The sequence below is a fragment of the Oncorhynchus keta genome, chromosome 20 (assembly GCF_023373465.1).
Source record: "Oncorhynchus keta strain PuntledgeMale-10-30-2019 chromosome 20, Oket_V2, whole genome shotgun sequence".
In the NCBI taxonomy this organism is placed as follows: domain Eukaryota; kingdom Metazoa; phylum Chordata; class Actinopteri; order Salmoniformes; family Salmonidae; genus Oncorhynchus; species Oncorhynchus keta.
In genome coordinates this window covers 20,240,282-20,260,188 of record NC_068440.1, presented here as the reverse complement: position 1 = coordinate 20,260,188, position 19,907 = coordinate 20,240,282, and the positions used below count along the sequence as shown (strand labels likewise).

The following is a 19,907-nucleotide window of genomic DNA, read 5'->3' as shown; positions in this document are numbered from 1 at the left end:
GTGCATGTAAGACCAGCATCACATTACAGACATAGGCAGGCCTAGTTCATGAATAATTAAGCGTCCTCTGTGGGTCAGTGAAGCCCTGCATGGCTGGGATTTCCTTGCTCACCTAAACAGACAGGAAAACGACAGACAGGTTGGGGTAGGGGGAGACCCAGAGATCCTCAAATGAAAAACGCACAGGCAGGAACGCAAACACACAATATCTATGTCAGTGAAAGCTGTTCAGGCATTCATTTGACCTAAATGCACCAATTAACTGACAACCCCAAAGAGTGTGGACTCAGTCTCTGGATTGTAAAGGAAAAACATTCTGAAATCAGGTTCTGACTCTAGTGAATATTAGAGGCAACCTACTGCTCTGAGAAACATCGACTGACAGTAGATGCAGCAGTATGGCACTGATGTAATTCTCTAGCTACAGTGGAGCTCCCTGTTGCTCATTAACTCCCTAGATTTGGAGTCTAAAATGGCAACCTCTTCCCCATGGGCCCTGGTCAAAAGTAGTACACTGAATAGGGAATGGACAGAGGTCACAATAGTGTCAATGGCATTCCTTTACCTGGCCTGTTCAGGTGCAGAAGCAGGTGCATGAAGGTTATGTTACACAATGACTGCGTGAACTTCACCTCTCATCTCCTCCCAATAATAGCATTCAGTCACCCACTTTCTCATTCAGCTCTGACTACCTAACTAATCAGTTTGTTAAAACCAACTTCCTTGGCCTCTATCAACCAGACACATGAACAGAACCCTTCTTTACTAACCTACTGATTTAAGATCACAATACAGAAACAAAACAAGCGAATACATATAAAAACACTTTATTCATAAAAAGATAAAAGCATTGCCAAGTTACATACAAAGTTGAGTATCCATAAAACAAGTATGACAATCTACTGCAGATTGAGGTCTGGACTTCCTCTATGCCTGAACACCATTAGTGAAGGGAGTCTGTATTAAAGGCCCAAGCTTTAATTCAAAATATCAGAGATTGGCAAGCTAGTCTCCTGTCCTCGTGAAGTTGAGTCGGGAGGTCCAGGGGTTTATTGCTGGGGGTTGTGCTTTGATTGCCTGGAGCAGGAGGTTGAGGAGTCTGACCCCTGGTTGGTCGAACATTATGGATAGGTGCGTTCCAGGTAGTCTTTAATGTAGTAATGTTGCACACGTTCTCATACTTCTCACAATGCCTTATCTTGAATGTCTCAGGAACCCCACTAATATGATAAAGCCTAGCAAATCTTCAAAAAATAGGTAGCATGAATGCTTTAAAGACAAGCTGAAACACGTACTATGCAACATGGGGACTGACTGACATACAGGCCACAGGATGCAGCAGACTTCAGAGTTACAGACAAACTCCTTGCTGAGTCGGTCTTCTAGTCCTCCTCTCCCTCAGACTCAGACTCTACAGGGGAAAATAAACAAGGAGAACTACTAAACAGCTCCTCTTACTGATGAAAACAGGAATTAGTTTAGAGCACATTACAGCCCAACAGGAAGTCTATTGAATGTTAATAGTCCAGTTTCATTGATTCAACAATCATTTTCTGAAAATGCAATGGTTTTCTATTCAGTTATTGATTAGGTTACCTGTAACTGTAACCTTTAACCTGTATTTAAATGTAAACGTTACCTTCTTCTGCATTTCGCAGCCACTCAACAAACTTCTTCATCTGCTCGACAAAGACACCTTTCCCTTTGGTGGTGTGAGTGTCTTTGTACCACCTCAGAATGGCCTCCTCACTCAAAACGTCAGCTGGGTGGAGAGAGGAGAGAGAACAGGCACAATTAGCATAGCACCACAAGGAGAAGTTACAGTGTATAAAAAAATGGAAATATCAGATTTACATAAGTATTCAGACCCTTTACCCAGTACTTTGCTGTAGCACTTTCGGCAGCTATTACAGCCTTGAGTCTTTGGTATGATGCTACAATCTTGGCACACCTATATTGGGAGTTTCTCCTATTCTTCTCTGCAGATCCTCTCAAGCTCTGTCAGGTTGGATGGGGAGCGTTGCTGCACAGCTATTTTCAGGTCTCTCCAGAGATGTTAGATTGGGTTCAAGACCGAACTCTGGCTGGGATACAAGGACATTCAGAGACTTGTCCCAAAGCTACTCCTGCGTTGTCTTGGCTGTGTGCTTAGGGTCGATGTCCTGTTGGAAGGTGAACCTTCGCCCCAGCCTGAGGTCCTGAGCGCTCTGAAGCAGGTTTTCATCAAGGATCTCTGTACTTTGCCGATCCTGACTAGTCTCCCAATCCCTGCCGCTGAAAACATCCCCACAGCATGATGCCTCCACCACCATGCTTCACCGTAGGGATGGTTCCAGGTTTCCTCCAGACACTTGGCTTTCAGGCCAAAGAATTGAATGTTGGTTTCATCAGACCAGAGAATCTTGTTTCAAACTCCAAGCGGGCTGTCATGTGCCTTTTACGAAGGGTTGCTTCCGCCTGGCCACTTAATCATAACGGCCTGATTGGTGGAGTACCGCAGAGATGGGAGAATCTTCCAGAAGGACAATTATCTCCACAGAGGAACTCTAGAGCTCTGCCAGAGTGACCATTGGGTTCTTAGTCACCTCCCTGACCAAGGCCCTTCTCCCCCAATTGCTCAGTTTGGCCAGGCGGCCAGCTCTAGGAAGAGTCTTGGTGGTTCCAAACTTTTTCCATTAAAGAATGGAGGCCACTGTGTTCTTGGGGACCTTCAAAGCCGCAGAAATGTTTTGGTACCCATCCCCAGAATTGTGCCGACACTCCTGTCGGAGCTCTACGAACAATTCCTTTGACTTCATGGCTTGGTTTTTGCTCTGACAGGTTAACTGTGGGACCTTATATAGACAGGTGTGTGCCTTTCCAAATCATGTCCAATCAATTGAATCCAATCAATTGAATTTACCACAGGTGGACTCCAATCAAGTAGTAGAAACATCTCAAGGATGATTAATGGAAACAGGATACACCTGAACTCAATTTCAAGTCTCATAGCAAAGGGTCTGAATACTTATGTAAATACATTTAAAAAAATGTTTTCTACATTTTCAAAAAATGTTTAAAAACCTGTTTTCACTTTGTCATTATGGGGTATTGTGTGTAGATTGATGAACAAAATCAATTTAATCCATTTTAGAATAAGGGTGTAACGTAACAAAATCCGAATGCACTCTGATATTGAAATTTCAGTTTACTTCCTAAATTGAAATGTAATTGACTGCAACCTGACTACTCAGACAAATGAAAGAGAGACCCTTTCTTTTTCTACAGAGAAATTGTGTGAAACAGTGTTCTGTATAAGACAATACTGACCTTTGTAGAAGAGCACCACTATCTTGGAGAAGGACTTCATGAAGTGGATATTGTCATAGCAGTACTCCTGGATCCTCAGTAGCAGCACCAGCTCTGACTGGCCCTGGGTGCTGAACGCTGCTAGCAGGGGGGCATAATGCTGGAGGGGAAAGGATACACACCCCATAAACAAAGTCATTCATTCCTGGTTGATGTCAGTGTTCGAGGTGTTTGAGAGCCTCCAGTGACCAGCTCTCATGTTGTTATAGAGTGGTTAGGTTAGGAGTGATATATGTTATTAATGGTTGATGTTATGATAACATACTTTAAGGTGTTTGAGAGCCTCCAGTGACCAGCTCTCATGTTGTTATAGAGTGGTTAGGTTAGGAGTGATATATGTTATTAATGGTTGATGTTATGATAACATACTTTAAGGTGTTTGAGAGCCTCCAGTGACCAGCTCTCATGTTGTTATAGAGTGGTTAGGTTAGGAGTGATTTATGTTATTACTGGTTGATGTTATGATAACATACTTTAAGGTGTTTGAGAGCCTCCAGTGACCAGCTCTCATGTTGTTATAGAGTGGTTAGGTTAGGAGTGATTTATGTTATTAATGGTTGATGTTATGATAACATACTTTAAGGTGTTTGAGAGCCTCCAGTGACCAGCTCTCATGTTGTTATAGAGTGGTTAGGTTAGGAGTGATTTATGTTATTAATGGTTGATGTTATGATAACATACTTTAAGGTGTTTGAGGGCCTCCAGTGACCAGCTCTCATGTTGTTATAGAGTGGTTAGGTTAGGAGTGATTTATGTTATTAATGGTTGATGTTATGATAACATACTTTAAGGTGTTTGAGGGCTTGCTCGGTGACCAACTCCTCCTTCTTGTTCCACTCCACAGCATTCATGAGAATGTTCCACAGCAGACCAATCACAGCTTGCTCCTGGAGAGCACTCCTCTTCATCTCCTCCTTCACATACACCACCATCTAGAACCACAGAATAATAACTCTTCACTGTCCATTATCTTGTGGAGAATGGAATGTATTATTTTTGCTTATATAACCCAACCCAGAGATAAACACACTCCAATGAAGGGTTGGAAACACAGGGTGAGGCGCAATGCAGCTATATTGGCGCTTGTTCAAGAGTACAACGGCAGGACATGGCATCTGGTACTGTACCTCTCGTATGGGGCAGTCCTGAGAGAGGCGCTCCTGCAGTTCTTTCTGTAGCTCCTTGCGTGTTCCCTGAGACTGCTGCACACGCATGAAGTCTGACAGTTCCTTTAGCCCCGCCTCATTGAAGTACTTGGAGAAATGCTCCACGTTCTGCTTGCTGGCAGGAAACAGCTCCTAGAGAAACAATAAGTCGAGGCTCAAACAACTTCCATTGATCTTCAACCCTAAAAATTGACACAACAGCTCCCTCTTGTGGCTGAAATAGAATAGGAGCACAATAAAAGAGGCTCTCTAACCTCTTGGCAAGTGGTTCCCAACCTTTTCCATTTCGGGGACTACCAAATCACTGTCAAACGCTCTTGAGAACCACCAAGTCTTTTTTTAACATCAGGTTGGAAATTACTGCTCTAGGCTAACTGCCTAAAGGGTTTCTTACCAGGAGTTTCTTATCCAGGTTAGCCTTCCTCAGGGCTGAGGTGACTGCATTGGCATCTTTCTCAGATATCCATGCCTTGAACAGTTTCACCGCAAAGGACGCAGAGATACCTGCAATATACCAAGAATAAGAGAACAACTTGGAAGAAGCTATAAATATATGCCTCAAGAAATCAAACCCCCCCTACACACACTCACCTTCCTTGACAACATTGTCGCTGAAGAGGCTGGTGAGGATGGGCGGGGGCAGAGTGCCATTAGCCAATAGGATACCAGTCAACATAGCCAGTTTGGTTTGCTCTGATTCACTGAATGCCTTCAGGAACAGCAAAAGCTACACACGGTAAAATCAATCAATCAATCAATCAAGACAATTATGTAAACTAAAGAAAATAGATACAAAATGCCTAAACACCTTAAGATATGACATCACCAGAAGTACTTAGGAGAATGAAAAACTGAAGTAGATCAGTTAGGGACTTCACATGAGAGTATTTCCTGTGAATACTTTACCTTTTTGATTTCCTCCTCAAAGGCATTCTGCAGGTACTTGTACCTCCTGATAAGCTTGTTAAAAACCTAGAGAAACACAAAGTCGCACAGAGGGACATGAGATTCAGTCACAGACAGAGGGCTGGGAGGGAGACAGCGAGAGAGAGCGAGACAGCGTGAGAACAGCAACACAACTAGACCCAACCAAATCATGAGAAAACAAAAAGATAATTACTTGACACATTGGAAAGAATTAACAAAAAGACAGAGCAAACTAGAATGATATTTGGCCCTAAACAGAGAGTACACAGTGGCAGAATACCTGACCACTGTGACTGACCCAAACTTAAGGAAAACATTGACTATGTACAGACTCTGTGAGCATAGCCTTACTATTGAGAAAGGCCACAGTAGGCAGACATGGCTCTCAAGAGAAGACAGGCTGTGCACACTGCCTACAAAATGAGGTGGAAACTGAGCTGCACTTCCTAACCGCCTGCCAAATGTATGACCATAGAGACACATTTCACTCAGATTACACAGATCCACAAAGAATAAGAAAACAAGCCCAATTTTGATAAATTCCCATTTCGAAAAGGTGAAATACCACAGTGTGCCGTCACAACAGCAAGATTTGCGACCTGTTGCCACAAGAAAAGGTCAACCAGTGAAGAACAAACACCACTGTAAATACAACCCATATTTATGTTTATTTATTCACTTTTATACTTGAACTATTTGCACATTGTTACAACACTGCATATAGTCATAATATGACATTGTAAATGTCTTTATTCTTTTGGAACTTCTGTGAGCGTAATGTTTACTGTACATTATTATTCATTTCACCTTTGTTTATCTACTTCACTTGCTTTGGTAATGTTAACATGTTTCCCATGCTAATAAAGCCCTTGAAAAGAAAGAGAAAGAGAGAGACAGCGGGCAGGCGAGAGACGGCGAGAGAGAGACAGCAAGAGAGAGACGGCCAGAGAGAGAGAGACGGCGAGAGAGAGACAGCCAGAGAGAGCGAGACGGCGAGAGAGAGACAGCCAGAGAGAGAGAGACAGCAAGAGAGAGACGGCCAGAGAGAGAGAGACGGCGAGAGAGAGACAGCCAGAGAGAGAGAGACGGCGAGAGAGAGACAGCCAGAGAGAGAGAGACAGCAAGAGAGAGACGGCCAGAGAGAGAGAGAGAGACGGCGAGAGAGAGACGGCCAGAGAGAGAGAGAGACGGCGAGAGAGAGACAGCCAGAGAGAGAGAGACAGCAAGAGAGAGACGGCCAGAGAGAGAGAGACGGCGAGAGAGAGACAGCCAGAGAGAGAGAGACAGCAAGAGAGAGACAGCCAGAGAGATGGCCAGAGAGAGACGCCGAGCGAGCAAAAGAAAGACAGACAAGCAGGAGTGAGTGAGTTTAATGGAGGAGGATTATATTAAAAGGATATCATGGTGGAGTGTTGACAAACTGGATACTCCCAGGGGTTTGGTGGGTATTAGCAGGTCTAATACCACTTTACTGCAGGTGTCTCAAGCCCAAAATCCCCTCCACCCCCAGGCCTTGGTAGGAAATGTTGGCTAACGTTTTGAGGATGTGACAAAGTCAATCGTGAGACAGAGAGTGTGTGTGTGTGCATTCATTCATTCATGTGTGTGTCCGTGTGTGTGTGTGTGTGTGTGTGTGTGTGTGTGTGTGTGTGTGTGTGTGTGTGTGTGTGTGTGTGTGTGTGTGTGTGTGTGTGTGTGTGTGTGTGTGTGTGTGTGTGTGTGCGTGTGTACCAACCTGAGCATAGCGGCGGAGGTTAGCATGGTTCTCCTCGGTGGTAAACACACAATGTTCCGTCACCTTGGCCTTGTCCCCCTCATCAATACGCGTACCACCGGGAGCTGAGAGACAAAAAGGGAAAGCCACCAGGGTTAAAGGTTAAATCCTGTTTGCATGGGCCTTTCCCCATCCCTGGTCTTAACGGCTAGGTTTTACTTGTAATGATTGTGTAAGGTGTCTTTTACCTAGTTTAGTGGAATACACTGATTGTAAGTCGCTCTGGATAAGACCGTCTGCTAAATCTGACTAAAACATCATGTATGTATAACATGTCTGTCACCTAGTTGTAAATGGATGACTCTTGATGCAGACTGATTCAATGTTTTAATCCGTTCTTGTTTGAGGATACAGTATATGAGGGCTTAGAGTCCAAACTAGAGGTCGGCCGATTAATCGGAATGGCCGATTAATTAGGGCCGATTTCAAGTTTGTAATAACAATCGAAATCAGTATTTTTGGACACCGATTTAAATTGTTTTTTTTTTACACCTTTATTTAACTAGGCAAGTCAGTTAAGAACACATTCTTATTTTCAATTACGTCCTAGGAACAGTGTCTTGCCTTGTTCAGGGGCAGAACGACAGATTTTTACCTTGTCAGCTCCGGGATTCAATCTTGCAAGCTTCCAGTTAACTAACGCTAGTCCAACGCTCTAACCACCTGCTTCACATTGCACTCCACGAGGAGCCTACCTGTTACGCGAATGCAGAAAGTAGCCAAGGTAAGTTGCTGGCTAGCATTAAACTTATCTTATAAAAAACAATCAATCAATCATAATCACTAGTTAAATACACATGGTTGATGATATTACTAGTTTATCTAGCGTGTTCTGCGTTGCATATAATTGATGCGGTGGCATTTGCGGAAAAAGGACTGTCGTTGCTCCAACGTGTACCTAACTGTAAACACCAATGCCTTTCTTAAAATCAATACACAGAAATATATATTTTAAATTTTTTAAATCCAGGTTAGCAGACAATATTAACCAGGTGAAATTGTGTCACTTCTCTTGTGTTGAGTCAGGGTATATGCGATAATAATAAACGTTTTGTTTTCAAAATGATAGTTTCCGGATTCGACCATATTAATGACCAAAGGCTCGTATTTGTGTGTGTTATTATATTATAATTAAGTCTATGATTTGATAGAGCAGTCTGACTGAGCGGTGGTAGGCAGCAGCAGGCTCGTAAGCATTCATTCAAACAGCACTTTTGTGCATTTTGCCAGCAGCTCTTCCCTCTGCTTCAAGCATTGCGCTGTTTATGACTTCCAGCCTATCAACTCCCGAGATTAGGCTGGTGTAACTGATGGGGTGTGCGCTAATAGCGTTTCAAATGTCACTCGTTCTGAGACTTGATCTGCAATGGTAACGCAGCTTCGAGGGTGGCTGTTGTCGATGTGTTCCTGGTTCGAGCCCAGGTAGGAGCGAGGAGAGGGACGGAAGCTATATTGTTACACTGGCAATACTAAAGTGCCTATAAGAACATCCAATAGTCAAAGGTATATGGAATATAAATGGAAGAGAGAGAAATAGTCCTATAAATACTATATTAACGACAACCTAAAACCTCTTACCTTGAAATATTGAAGTCTCATGTTAAAAGGAACCACCAACTTTCATATGTTCTCATGTTCTGTGCAAGGAACTTAAACGTTAGCTTTTTTACATGGCACATATTGCACTTTTACTTTCTTCTCCAAAACTTTGTTTTTGTATTATTAAACCAAATTGAACATGTTTCATGATTTATTTGAGGCTGAATTGATTTTTATTGATGTATTATATTAACAGTTAAAATAAGTGTTAATTCAGTATTGTTGTATTTGTCATTATTACAAATAAATAAAATAAAAATCGGCCGAATAATCGGTAGCAGTTTTTTTTTTGGGGGTCCTCAAAAAATCGGTATCGGCGTTGAAAAATCATGATCGGTCGACCTCTAGTCCAAACTGCAACCTGTATCTAATGCTTTATCAATCGTTGTTGACTTTGAATCCATTTTTAAGGACTGTTGTGGATTAACAATACAATCAAACTAAACTGTTTTGTGTGTGTCTGAATTTGCTGCATTTGTTGCCTTCACGAGTGCATGTGTGTGAAGTGTGAACCAGGAGCTAATCCTCCATGCTAAACTTAAGGCTAATCTGGTTCCCTGAGAGGATGGTTTATTTTGGTGGATTACCAGGTTCAGCTGTAGGATCTTAATCTGATCACTCTTTTTGCTGAGATTTTTTCTTCATCCCAGGAAATGCAGATGAGCTTTGTGATTAATTTATTGAAAACCCACACTAACACAGTTATATTAAGTGTTCCACTTTTCTTGTAGCCTCTTTTGGCCAGCTAATAGCCTTAGAACCGATCAAGCAACATTACCGATCAAGCAAAAAACGGTCAAATCCTGTTGCTGCAGGATTATTTAGCTGTTACGAAATAAATCAAATTAAGAGCCTACATCTGTATCCCTGGTCTCCCTCTGTGCTGCTCGGTCTCTCCCTGCCAGGGTCTTATTATAGGACTATAGGACCAGGGTAAACCTGTTATCTCTAATGGGGATTGACATGCAGAGACTGACACAGGCCTGGCAGAGAGTCCTGCGTGTGTTTGCATGCGTGTGTGCACGTGTGTATGAGCTGGATAGAGACAGACAGCAACTAAATCTACACAGATTAAACATGTCAGGATGTGAATGAGCGTGTGTGAATGTAAGAAAGATAGTGTGTATTTGGGCATGAATTACATTTCTAAAGCCTAGTACAGAGAGTGTACAATTTTCCTTTCCTGCCTTATGTTCTAACAAAGTTCTCCTTTCTGATCCAGCGATATGGTACCCACTAGGGTTCATGCGGGTGCCTGCAGTCTACTGAAGAACAGTCTCTCCCGGATGTCTTTGATTATGGGAAATGACCCTGATAATCTGACAAAGCCAGCTGTGATCTGTTTGTAAATTTGTCCTTGCCTGAATGGACAGCCCGGTTACTGCGATCAGCTGGTTCATGGATGGACACTGGGGGACAGTAACACTGTGCACTGTGCTGATACAAAGGACCATGATGTTCCACCACTGAGCTGACACCGTGCATATAACCATAACACTGTAGCTACCTTAATATAACACCTAGCGACATCATCAAGCGGTGCAGACCTCTTAATGGCTAAGAAGGTGGACGGACAGTCCTGGGACCTGGGTTTGAGTCCCGGTTGCGCTGCCTGCTAAATTCACTACACTCCTCCACTCACCGAGCATGCTCCCAGCGATGAGGATGTCGAAGAGGGTGTCGGCATAGCGACGGTAGTCGAGTCGGGAACCGGTAACGTCCAAGAACTTAGCTACAGCATCGAGGTCTCCTCTTGCTTCGTTGAGGCCCAGAACAATTGTGTCTCTGAAAACTGTGGGCTCAAACTTCTCCTTTTCATCTGGGTGGGGAGGGACAAGGCAGAGGAGGACAGTGTTGTACTGTAGGTACACTAATGTCTATCAAACCCTAACACAGATAACATCAGAAAAGAAGGTATGGTGAACCATGCATAATATATACCGTATGTCAGGGATCCTCAACTAGAGCTGATGGTCAGGGGGCCGGAACAAAAATAATTTGTAGATTTCAAATTGACCGTAAGAAGCCCAAACAGATATAATATTTGACTAAATCATGTCAAATCTAGTTTACATTTGTATAAAATCTCTCTATTATGCGTGGGAATACTTTGGAACAAATGTCTAAACTTTAAATAACTTGGAGCAGATTTGCTGGTGTTTTTACAGTCTTTTATGTCCAACAACAAAAAATACTTGCTTCATTTATGTTTGCTCAGACAGCTTGGGGTCCAAATAAAATGTCCCGCGGGCCGCCAGTTAGGAAGCGCTGCCGTATGTATGCTAGTGAATGATCTCTAGGGCTAAAAGTCAATACATATTGTATAGCTACAGCGGTACATTTGGAAGCGTCACAGACAGCTATTCAGTTCCCCAGTCAATGTGTGATGAAGACAAGGGACACTGCCGTGATGGGACACTAGCTGCTACTTGGCCTGGTGGAGGGTTAGCCTCCCTGATTAATCCTCTGTGTTTTTCACAAAGAACACATTGTCCAAATGATGTCCTCTTCATTAATAGCTGGGTATCAACACACGGATCAAGAGAATCAACAAGGGGCCTCACGGAGTATGAACGAAATGTTCCTACAACACTACATGTCCTTCTGCTCGGTGAGTAATGTTCATAACAACACCCACTGTACTGGGAGGAAGTTCAGCTATAGCCTGGTCCTAGATTTGTTTGTGATGTCATGCCTGGAAGTTGCCAAAACACCACAAACAGATCTGGGACAAGGCTAGTTCAGCTCTGCCTTGTGTCCTGCCACTGCTGTCAGCAACAGTGACATGCTCCACTCACACTGAGACTAGGTGTGACTTGGTCACACACCGATGCTGTGACATTCTAGAAACTTCAACATCTTAATGACTGGGAGCCAGTCATTGCAGTAGGTGTTGTGTAAGAGGGAATGTCAAGCCACAACAGAGAGATGAAACAGAACCCTAAAAGCGAAGAGTGTTTATAGTCTGTGTTTATGTGTGGAGAGGAGAGAGAAGAGGAAAGAAGAGGAGAGAAGACAGGAGAAGAGAAGGAACGTAAAGGAGAACCCTGCTATCCCTTTGCTGGTCCCTTACCAAGAAGCAGATCTTAATAGAAGAGATATAAGCTACAAGTGTGCATTGACAACTTAAAAAATAATCAAGACATTTTAGAGTCTCAAAGACTGGTTCAATTATCTGGTATTGCAACTTAACACGGTCTGTTGTCTTGCCAACATATTGTACGTGGTAAACATTAGGCATTGACATCGCACGTAGACAGCCGTCTGTGGTCGTAACGCAACTCACCCCTTTTCCTGGTCTTGAACCGCTGGCCTGTTAGCACTGGCTTCTGCTGCTTACCGGTATTCATAAAAGTCCTGAGGAAAACAAATCCAGAAATGGGAAATGAGCAGACCATATACAACATGGTGAACACACAACACTACCATTCCATTTAATGACAGAATGTCTTCGTTTCTGTCAACATGCCATATTTAACGGTCCGCAACATCATTTCTACGCTATATCTTAATAAATATGTCGTACATTTACTATGGTAAATTTATTTATACATGTGTTAATATGCCCAAAAATGTACTGTGACAGTTTACTAATATTTGACAAACACATTCAATAATAGTTAAGCACTTCATTAAATCTCAAACCTTCAGCAAATCTTCAGATGTCAGTTGAAAGCTCTATGCTTGCCAGCTGTGATTTCCTCTTAGCAGTGACAGTGAGTTAGAGAAATAATTCACTTAATGCTCTGTGACTGTCTGAGACTTGTCCAGTCTGTCAACCTTGTGCCCTGTACTATACACCTGTCAAAGGTTTGGACACACCTCATTCAAAGGTTTTTATTTCTACTCTTTTCTACATTTTAGAATAATAGTGAAGACATAAAAACTATGAAATATCACTTATTTTTCAACAGGAAAATGACCAAAAACACACCTCCAGGCTGTGTAAGAGCTATTTGACCAAGAAGGAGAGTGATGGTGTGCTGCATCAGATGACCTGGCCTCCACAATCACCCGACGTCCACCCAATTGAGATGGTTTGGGATTAGTTGGACCACAGTGTGAAGGAAAAACAGCCAACAAGTGCTCAGCATATGTGGGAACTCCGTCAAGACCGTTGGAAAAGCATTCCTCATGAATCTGGTTGAGAGAATGCCAAGAGCTGTCATCAAGGCAAATGACGGCTAATTTTAATTTTTTGGTTACGACATGATTCCATATGTGTTATTTCATAGTTTTGATGTCTTCACTATTATTCTACAATGTAGAAAATAGTAAAAATAAATGAAAATCCTTGAATGAGTAGGTGTTCTAAAACTTGACAGGTTGTATGCACACTCACACTTGTCCTCGTCCACACAGCACAAGTCTCCGTCTCTCTTATTACAAAAAGGACATGAATGACCACAGGGATACACATGCACGGTTGGTACAAGCTAACTGCATCTGATCCAATGAGAGAGACTAACAATTGGACACCGAAGGGTCTTTGAGTGCACAGTCCTCCTTGGGACAGACGGTGAGACAGGCCAGTACTTGAGGGTCAAAGGGATTAAAGAATATTGTAATCTACTGTACCACACCAAAACATGTTGTCTGGAGGAGATTCCAAAGAGCATACTGTAGTAACCTGGTCCTAGATCCAGATGTTCTTTAGACAACTTCTGAATATGGTTGACATGCCATTAGGGATGTCCCCTACTTAAAAAAAAAAAATATTGGTTTCGACCAATCGATTAGACGAAATGTTTAAACTTGTATTTTAACACACCATATGTTTGAATAAAATCAGCTATATGTAGGCTACTGAGCTTGTCTGATGCTTTAAGCACTGCAATTAAAAATGAAGACAAATTACTAAAGAGGGAGCCAGATATCAATACAGCCTAACCAGAAGAAAAAACCTGTTCCAACCCTCCTCCTCCCGCTGCTGCTGGCCTTCACAGATTCTGCCATTAAGCTCCTGAAGTTGCCGGTATAGGCTACACCAGCGGTCGGCAACCTTTTTCAATTGTAGTGCCAAGTTATCGTACCATTTCTACTGATCTGCGTGCAAGTTATGATACTCATATGCACATTTTCGTGGAACAGTTTCATTACTTTTGAGATATGAAGACTATTATAAATGAAATGTCACGTGGTTAATCAAAATGCCATCTAAATTAAAATGATACAAATCTAGTAACTTATATTGCCATTACCAATATGTAAAAGTAGCCTAAATAAAGCCAACAAATATAAACACTGCAGGCCACAGGTAGAAAATATCCTGATTCCAAATTCTAAAGGCATTCACATCTGAGCTCTCTTTGTTGCAGGTGCATAGTAACAGTTGAATAACATGACTCGCTAGCTAACGTAGTTGACCAAGAAGGAGAGTGATGGTGTGCTGCATCAGATGTATGATCTTATTATTCGTATCTCAGAGCCATTTACTTTGCTAGTTATAGCCTAATGTTACATAGCTAACCTGGATCGTTTGCTACCTGCAGATTCATCTGAGAGAGAAGCGCTACCCCTGGCAGACGGATTCTGTACGGCACACATGTGTTACGTCGTGATTAGAGGTCGACCGATTATGATTTTTCAAAGCCGATACCGATACTTGGATGACCCAAAAAAAAAGCCAATACCGATTAATCGGCCTTTTAAAAAAAATGTTTTTTTACATTGATTTGTAATTATGACAATTACAACAATACTGAATGAACACTTATTTTAACTTAATATAACACATCAAAATAAATCATGAAACGTTCAATTTGGTTTAAATAATGCAAAAACAAAGTGTTGGAGAAATAAAAGTGCAATATGTGCCATGTAAAAAAGCTAACGTTTGAGTTCCTTGCTCAGAACATGAGAACATATGAAAGTTGGTGGTTCCTTTTAACATGAGATGTCAGTATTCCAAGGTAAGAGGTTTTAGGTTGTAGTTAATATAGTATTTATAGGACTATTTCTCTCTATACCATTTGTATTTCATATACCTTTGACTATTGGATGTTCTTATAGGCACTATAGTATTGCCAGTGTAACAGTATAGCTTCCGTCCCTCTCCTCGCTCCTACCTGGGCTCGAACCAGGAACACATTGACAACAGCCACACTTGAAGCAGTGTTTACCCATCGCTCCACAAAAGCTGCGGCCCTTGCAGGGCAAGGGGAATAACTACTCCAAGTCTCAGAGCGAGTGACGTTTGAAACGCTATTAGCGCACACCCAGATAACTAACTAGCCATTTCACATGGGTTACACCAGCCATTAGGCTGATAGGCTTGAAGTCATAAACAGCGCTGTGCTTGCGAAGAGTTGCTGGCAAAACGCACGAAAGTGCTGTTTGAATGAATGCTTACGAGCCTGCTGCTGCCTACCACCGCTCAGCCAAACTGCTCTATCAAATCATAGACTTAATTATAACATAATAACACACAGAAATACGAGCCTTTGGTCATTAATATGGTCGAATCCAGAAACTATTATTTCGAAAACAAAACATTTATTATTTCAGTGAAATACGGAACCGTTCGGTATTTTATCTAACGGGTGGCATCCCTAAGTCAAAATATTCTTGTTACATTGCACAACCTTCAATGTTATGTCATAATTACGTGAAATTCTGGAAAATTAGTTTGCAATGAGCCCGGCTGCCCAAACTGCTGCATATACCCTGAGTCTACGTGTAATGAACGCAAGAGAAATGACACAATTTCACCTGGTTAATATTGCCTGCTAACCTGGATTTCTTTTAGCTAAATATGCAGGGTTAAAAATATATACTTCTGTGTATTGATTTTAAGAAAGGCATTGATGTTTATGGTTAGGTACACATTGGAGCAACGACAGTCCTTTTTCGCGAATGCCACCGCATCAATTATATGCAATGCAGGACACGCTAGATAAACTAGTAATATCATCAACCATGTGTATTTAACTAGTGATTATGATTGATTAAGTTTAATGCTAGCTAGCAACTTACCTTGGCTTCTTACTGCATTCGCGTAACTGGCGGGCTCCTCGTGACGCAGGTGGTTAGAGCGTTGGACTAGTTAAACGTAAGGTTGCAAGATTGAATCCCTGAGCTGACAAGGCAAAAATCTGTCGTTCTGCCCCTGAACAAGGCAGTTAACACACTGTTCCTAGGCCATCATTGAAAATAACTGACTTGCCTAGTTAAATAAAGATTAAATAAAGGTGTAAAAAATATATATATTTTTTAAATCGACGTCCAAAATTACCGATTGTTATGAAAACTTGAAATCGGCCCTAATTAATCGGCCATACCGATTAATTGGTCAACCTCTAGAATCAAGGCGGTCGGTCACATTTGACAAGTCATGCCACCCTCCGTCCTTGACTTTTTCTACATCAATTTAACACAAGTATGTTGTTAGAATTTTGATATGAACATAATGTGTGTATTAAACAGTTTAAGAGGACTTTTTTCCCTGGAGTGCAAAAAAAGTGACTTTCAAATCCTTTTACAAAGTCATTTACAATGACGGCCTACCGGGGAACTGTGGGTTAACTGCCTTGTTCAGGGGCAGAACGACAGGTTTTTACCTTGTCAGCTCGGGGATTCAATTTTGCAACCTTTCGGTTACTGGCCCAATGCTCTAACCACTAGGATTTCTATATTGTATCATAAAGAGACAATTATGAGGTTTCCAAAACACTTACTATTTTTCTGACAGCATATGAAATGTATTTATTAGACTTAGAATGTTGCAGTCAAAATGGCTTCTCATTGTCGTAATAAGGGCGGAAGCAAGGCCCGGCAGTTTAAGTGTTAAGACATTATAAAGGCTCATACATGCTTATTATAATCTATAAAGCATTATTTTAGCTGCAGGTGCAAGTGTTACCAACAAATCATATTTGGTGGTTAGGGTTAGTTAGGTTAGAGTGAGCCTCTTGTCTCCCTATAGCTCTGTGCACACTGTGTACTCTGTACCTCTAAGACCTCTAAAAAGCACCTGACAATACCCACAGATTTAGTATTTTTGCCCCCAGGGAGAGCACAGTGAGCTGGGCTAAGCACCGGTAGTCTGCCCTGGGGGATGATGGTAGTGATCCCACAGCAATTATCAGTGTAGAAGATGTTGTAAACAGGACTCACCTGATGTTAACCTCCACACAGACCTCTGCTAAGGAGGAGATAGAGTTATGCGTCACCTCTGAGGTAAAATTGTGAAAAGGAGAAGAAAATCTGCCATTTCTGTGATGAGACAATCAATCTGAATAATGTTCCTTTTCACAACCAGATTGTCTGTGAAAAGGCCTATTACACTGTCTGATCATAAGAAAAGGGGGAAAATCAACCCCCTTTTCACAATATTACTCCTCTGTTCATTTAGGCACCTAGAGCCAAATCTCAACATAATGGTCGGTCACGAGAGACTCTTCCTCTGTTAGTGGACTTCTTCTGAACTCCATAGACTCCATGACAGAGAACCAGTTTGATGTGGAAGGCTGCACTTGTGTAACATCTCTGACCAGGTTCATAACCACAGCTTTATATGGTCAATCACAACCAGTATTCTCAACAACAACTCCCCTCATGATTTCACATGGCAAGCCATGTGCATTGTCACATACCAGTGTCATGTTACACAGACCCCTTCCCCAGCCACCAACACACACAAACACACATACAGCAGGCTGCCTGTCACCAACACGCACAGATGCACAAACACAGGCTTTGTAGGTCTGTCCAACTGACATCCAATGCCCAAAATAAATCCAATTCCTGGAAGCAGGCAACAGTGGCCAGAGAATGGTTAAGGGGAGACAGCCTCGGTGGAGTTCAGTCTGGCTGATAAGAATTACACAAAGTGTGTTCTCGTACGAGAGGGTGACAACAAAACGCGACTAGTTTCACGTTTCAAGACGACAGTATAAAAGAACGCACCTCTTTTTGTGTGAGCGAAAGAGACTTCACTTCCATGAATGAATGAATGCCTGCGCCCTATCTGGCCATCAGCTCTAATTATAGTGGACAACAATACAGGTGTAGGATCTTAATTTGATCACCTTGTTGCAGGAGAACTTTCCTGCAACACAGGAAATGTCAAACTTGCAGTGTAAAACGTATAATTTCCACATTGACATTTAAAGGCCATGAACAGGCCACATTTCATGGAAAACATGATTTTATGATATTTGGATGAAACCAGATCAAAGTATGATGACCAAAGTATGAGAAATTACTATTGCTTTCACATTGATAAAGTTTGATCATAAAGTTACTGGTCCCCTACCCCATGTCAAACACTTGTATTCAGGAGGGCGGAATTATTAAGGGATAGGGTGACATCACCCCAACTCTCATTTTAATACACCAATGGAAACATGATATTCTCTTACCTAATTTAAATATGTACAGCCTTGTAACCAATAATGGAGAATGCGTGTTTGCAGAGGGGTGTGATTTATTTAACTAGATCGCAACTCTACCTGTGCCAAATTTGACTGTAGGGTGTCAGCAATTATAAAGAAAGTTTACACTATTCATTTATGACAAAGATACTGTACTTATGTCTCCACTTTTATCTGCATCTGGTATGAACAAGTTACTGGCTAGCTAGGTCTTCAGGCAGTATGGAACAAAAGGCGGGGAAGGGTCACTCAAAACTCTGATGCAGTTGTCATGTCAACACATCCATCAGTGCTGCTGAGAACCGCATCACAAGAGATGTATAAATATAAAACAATGTTGACATCATCAATGCCTCACTTTCTTTGTCTATCAACAAATTTGCTTTAGATTATTTTACTGCAACACTGCATTTACGTTTCTTGACATAAAGCTTTTTGAAAAGCCTTGGTCAATGCGAGCTCATAAACTGTCTTTTCAAATGTCGGAAGTTAGCCATAAGAACAAAAAAGTCATTTTACATTTACATTTCTATCCCCCAAAATATTATGGGTATCAACTACACAAATGTTCATTAATCATTATCAACATAATTCACATTTCCCGTTGCTGCAGGATTATTTTCCTGCTGTAGCAAACTGGCTGAAATGAAGATCCTCTCCTATAGCGGCTTTAATGCCCTCCAAAGAGTTCAGCCGCAGCGGGTGCTGAGCGGTCACCTCGATCGTTATTCTTGGATCACTGATCATCTGTGCACGTGCTGACAGAACTGCGTGTTATTACAGACTATGGAATTCCAAATATACCCAAATATGCCAATCTCGTTCTCCAGTTGGCTATTATGTCTTTGGAGGCCTGTGGACACTATCATGTCACAAATAATGTTTATAAAGCTTGTTTAAATGATACATAGCTAGTGGCGGTTGGCGTCCTTCTGTAGCTCAGTTGGTACAGCATGGCGCTTGTAACGCCAGGGTAGTGGGTTCGATCCCCGGGACCACCCATACGTAGAATGTATGCACACATGACTGTAAGTCGCTTTGGATAAAAGCTTCTGCTAAATGGCATATATTATTATTATTATTATCTCCAAAACCGGCATTGCGAGCACCGCGCACCTGTAACCCACCGCACCGTGGGCAGAACAAGCTTGGCAATGGCAATTACAGCTGTCCACGTTGTTACTTTAGCCAAGGTTAATATATATTTGTCAAAAATGTATTTATGTAAATAATTTCTTACGCCAAACAACAAACATTTTAAGAGAACTAGGTCTAAACTTGTCACCAAAGCTCATAAAGTTGAACATTTAGGCTTGAATATTACATTTCATAATGTGAAATATTTGAGGGACTTACCTTGCAGTGGATGACTACAACAAGTTGAGATGAACGACGACAAGCAAGAACAGTCACTTATCAAAACCGCTTAGAGTGGTCAGACACTTGAAATACAGCCGGATTAAACCAAAGACCTCCGTATAGGGGGAATCCAGACAGAATTAAATATACCAAACTATAACATTAACATATAGGATATTTCTCCTCCAAATACATTTATTACAAGCTATTAAAATTGTAAAGAGGAATAAGAACACATTTATGCATTTTAAGTTAGTGAGTGGACGATCTGTCACCTATTTTCTTCACTTAGTGGTGTGGTCCAATGATGGTTTAACTTCCCTTCAATTACATATTTATTATACATTTGGTCAAGGCCAT

General features: G+C 41.7%; 1 protein-coding gene across 2 annotated transcripts; it reads right to left on the bottom strand.

Annotated features, from left to right (window-relative positions):
* Nucleotides 1-811: 811 nt before the first annotated feature.
* LOC118399523 (eIF5-mimic protein 1-like) lies at nucleotides 812-19,623 on the bottom strand. Of its 2 annotated transcripts, none has more exons than XM_035795666.1 (12): nucleotides 19,545-19,623; nucleotides 12,101-12,171; nucleotides 10,457-10,633; nucleotides 7,177-7,280; nucleotides 5,421-5,486; nucleotides 5,106-5,241; nucleotides 4,909-5,018; nucleotides 4,476-4,646; nucleotides 4,134-4,280; nucleotides 3,310-3,448; nucleotides 1,640-1,762; nucleotides 812-1,411 (listed from the first exon to the last, which is right to left on the bottom strand). In XM_035795666.1, the coding sequence occupies exons 2-12, from the start codon at nucleotides 12,162-12,164 to the stop codon at nucleotides 1,383-1,385; spliced, it is 1,266 nt and encodes a 421-aa protein (XP_035651559.1). In that variant the 5' UTR covers nucleotides 12,165-12,171; nucleotides 19,545-19,623; the 3' UTR covers nucleotides 812-1,382. The 2 variants fall into 2 exon arrangements, with proteins under 2 accessions (XP_035651559.1, XP_035651560.1); XM_035795667.2 differs by lacking the exon at nucleotides 19,545-19,623 and adding an exon at nucleotides 15,790-15,947.
* Between the last annotated feature and the right edge of the window lie 284 nt (nucleotides 19,624-19,907).

Coding starts and splice junctions, on each gene's coding strand:
- LOC118399523 (XM_035795666.1), bottom strand. CDS start 12,164: ATGAATACCGGTAAGCAGCAGAAGCCAGTGCTAACAGGCCAGCGGTTC. Junction 1,763..3,309: donor AGTGGTGCTCTTCTACAAAG/GTCAGTATTGTC, acceptor CTCTCCACCCAG/CTGACGTTTTGAGTGAGGAG. Junction 1,412..1,639: donor GCTGCGAAATGCAGAAGAAG/GTAACGTTTACA, acceptor TTTCCCCTGTAG/AGTCTGAGTCTGAGGGAGAG.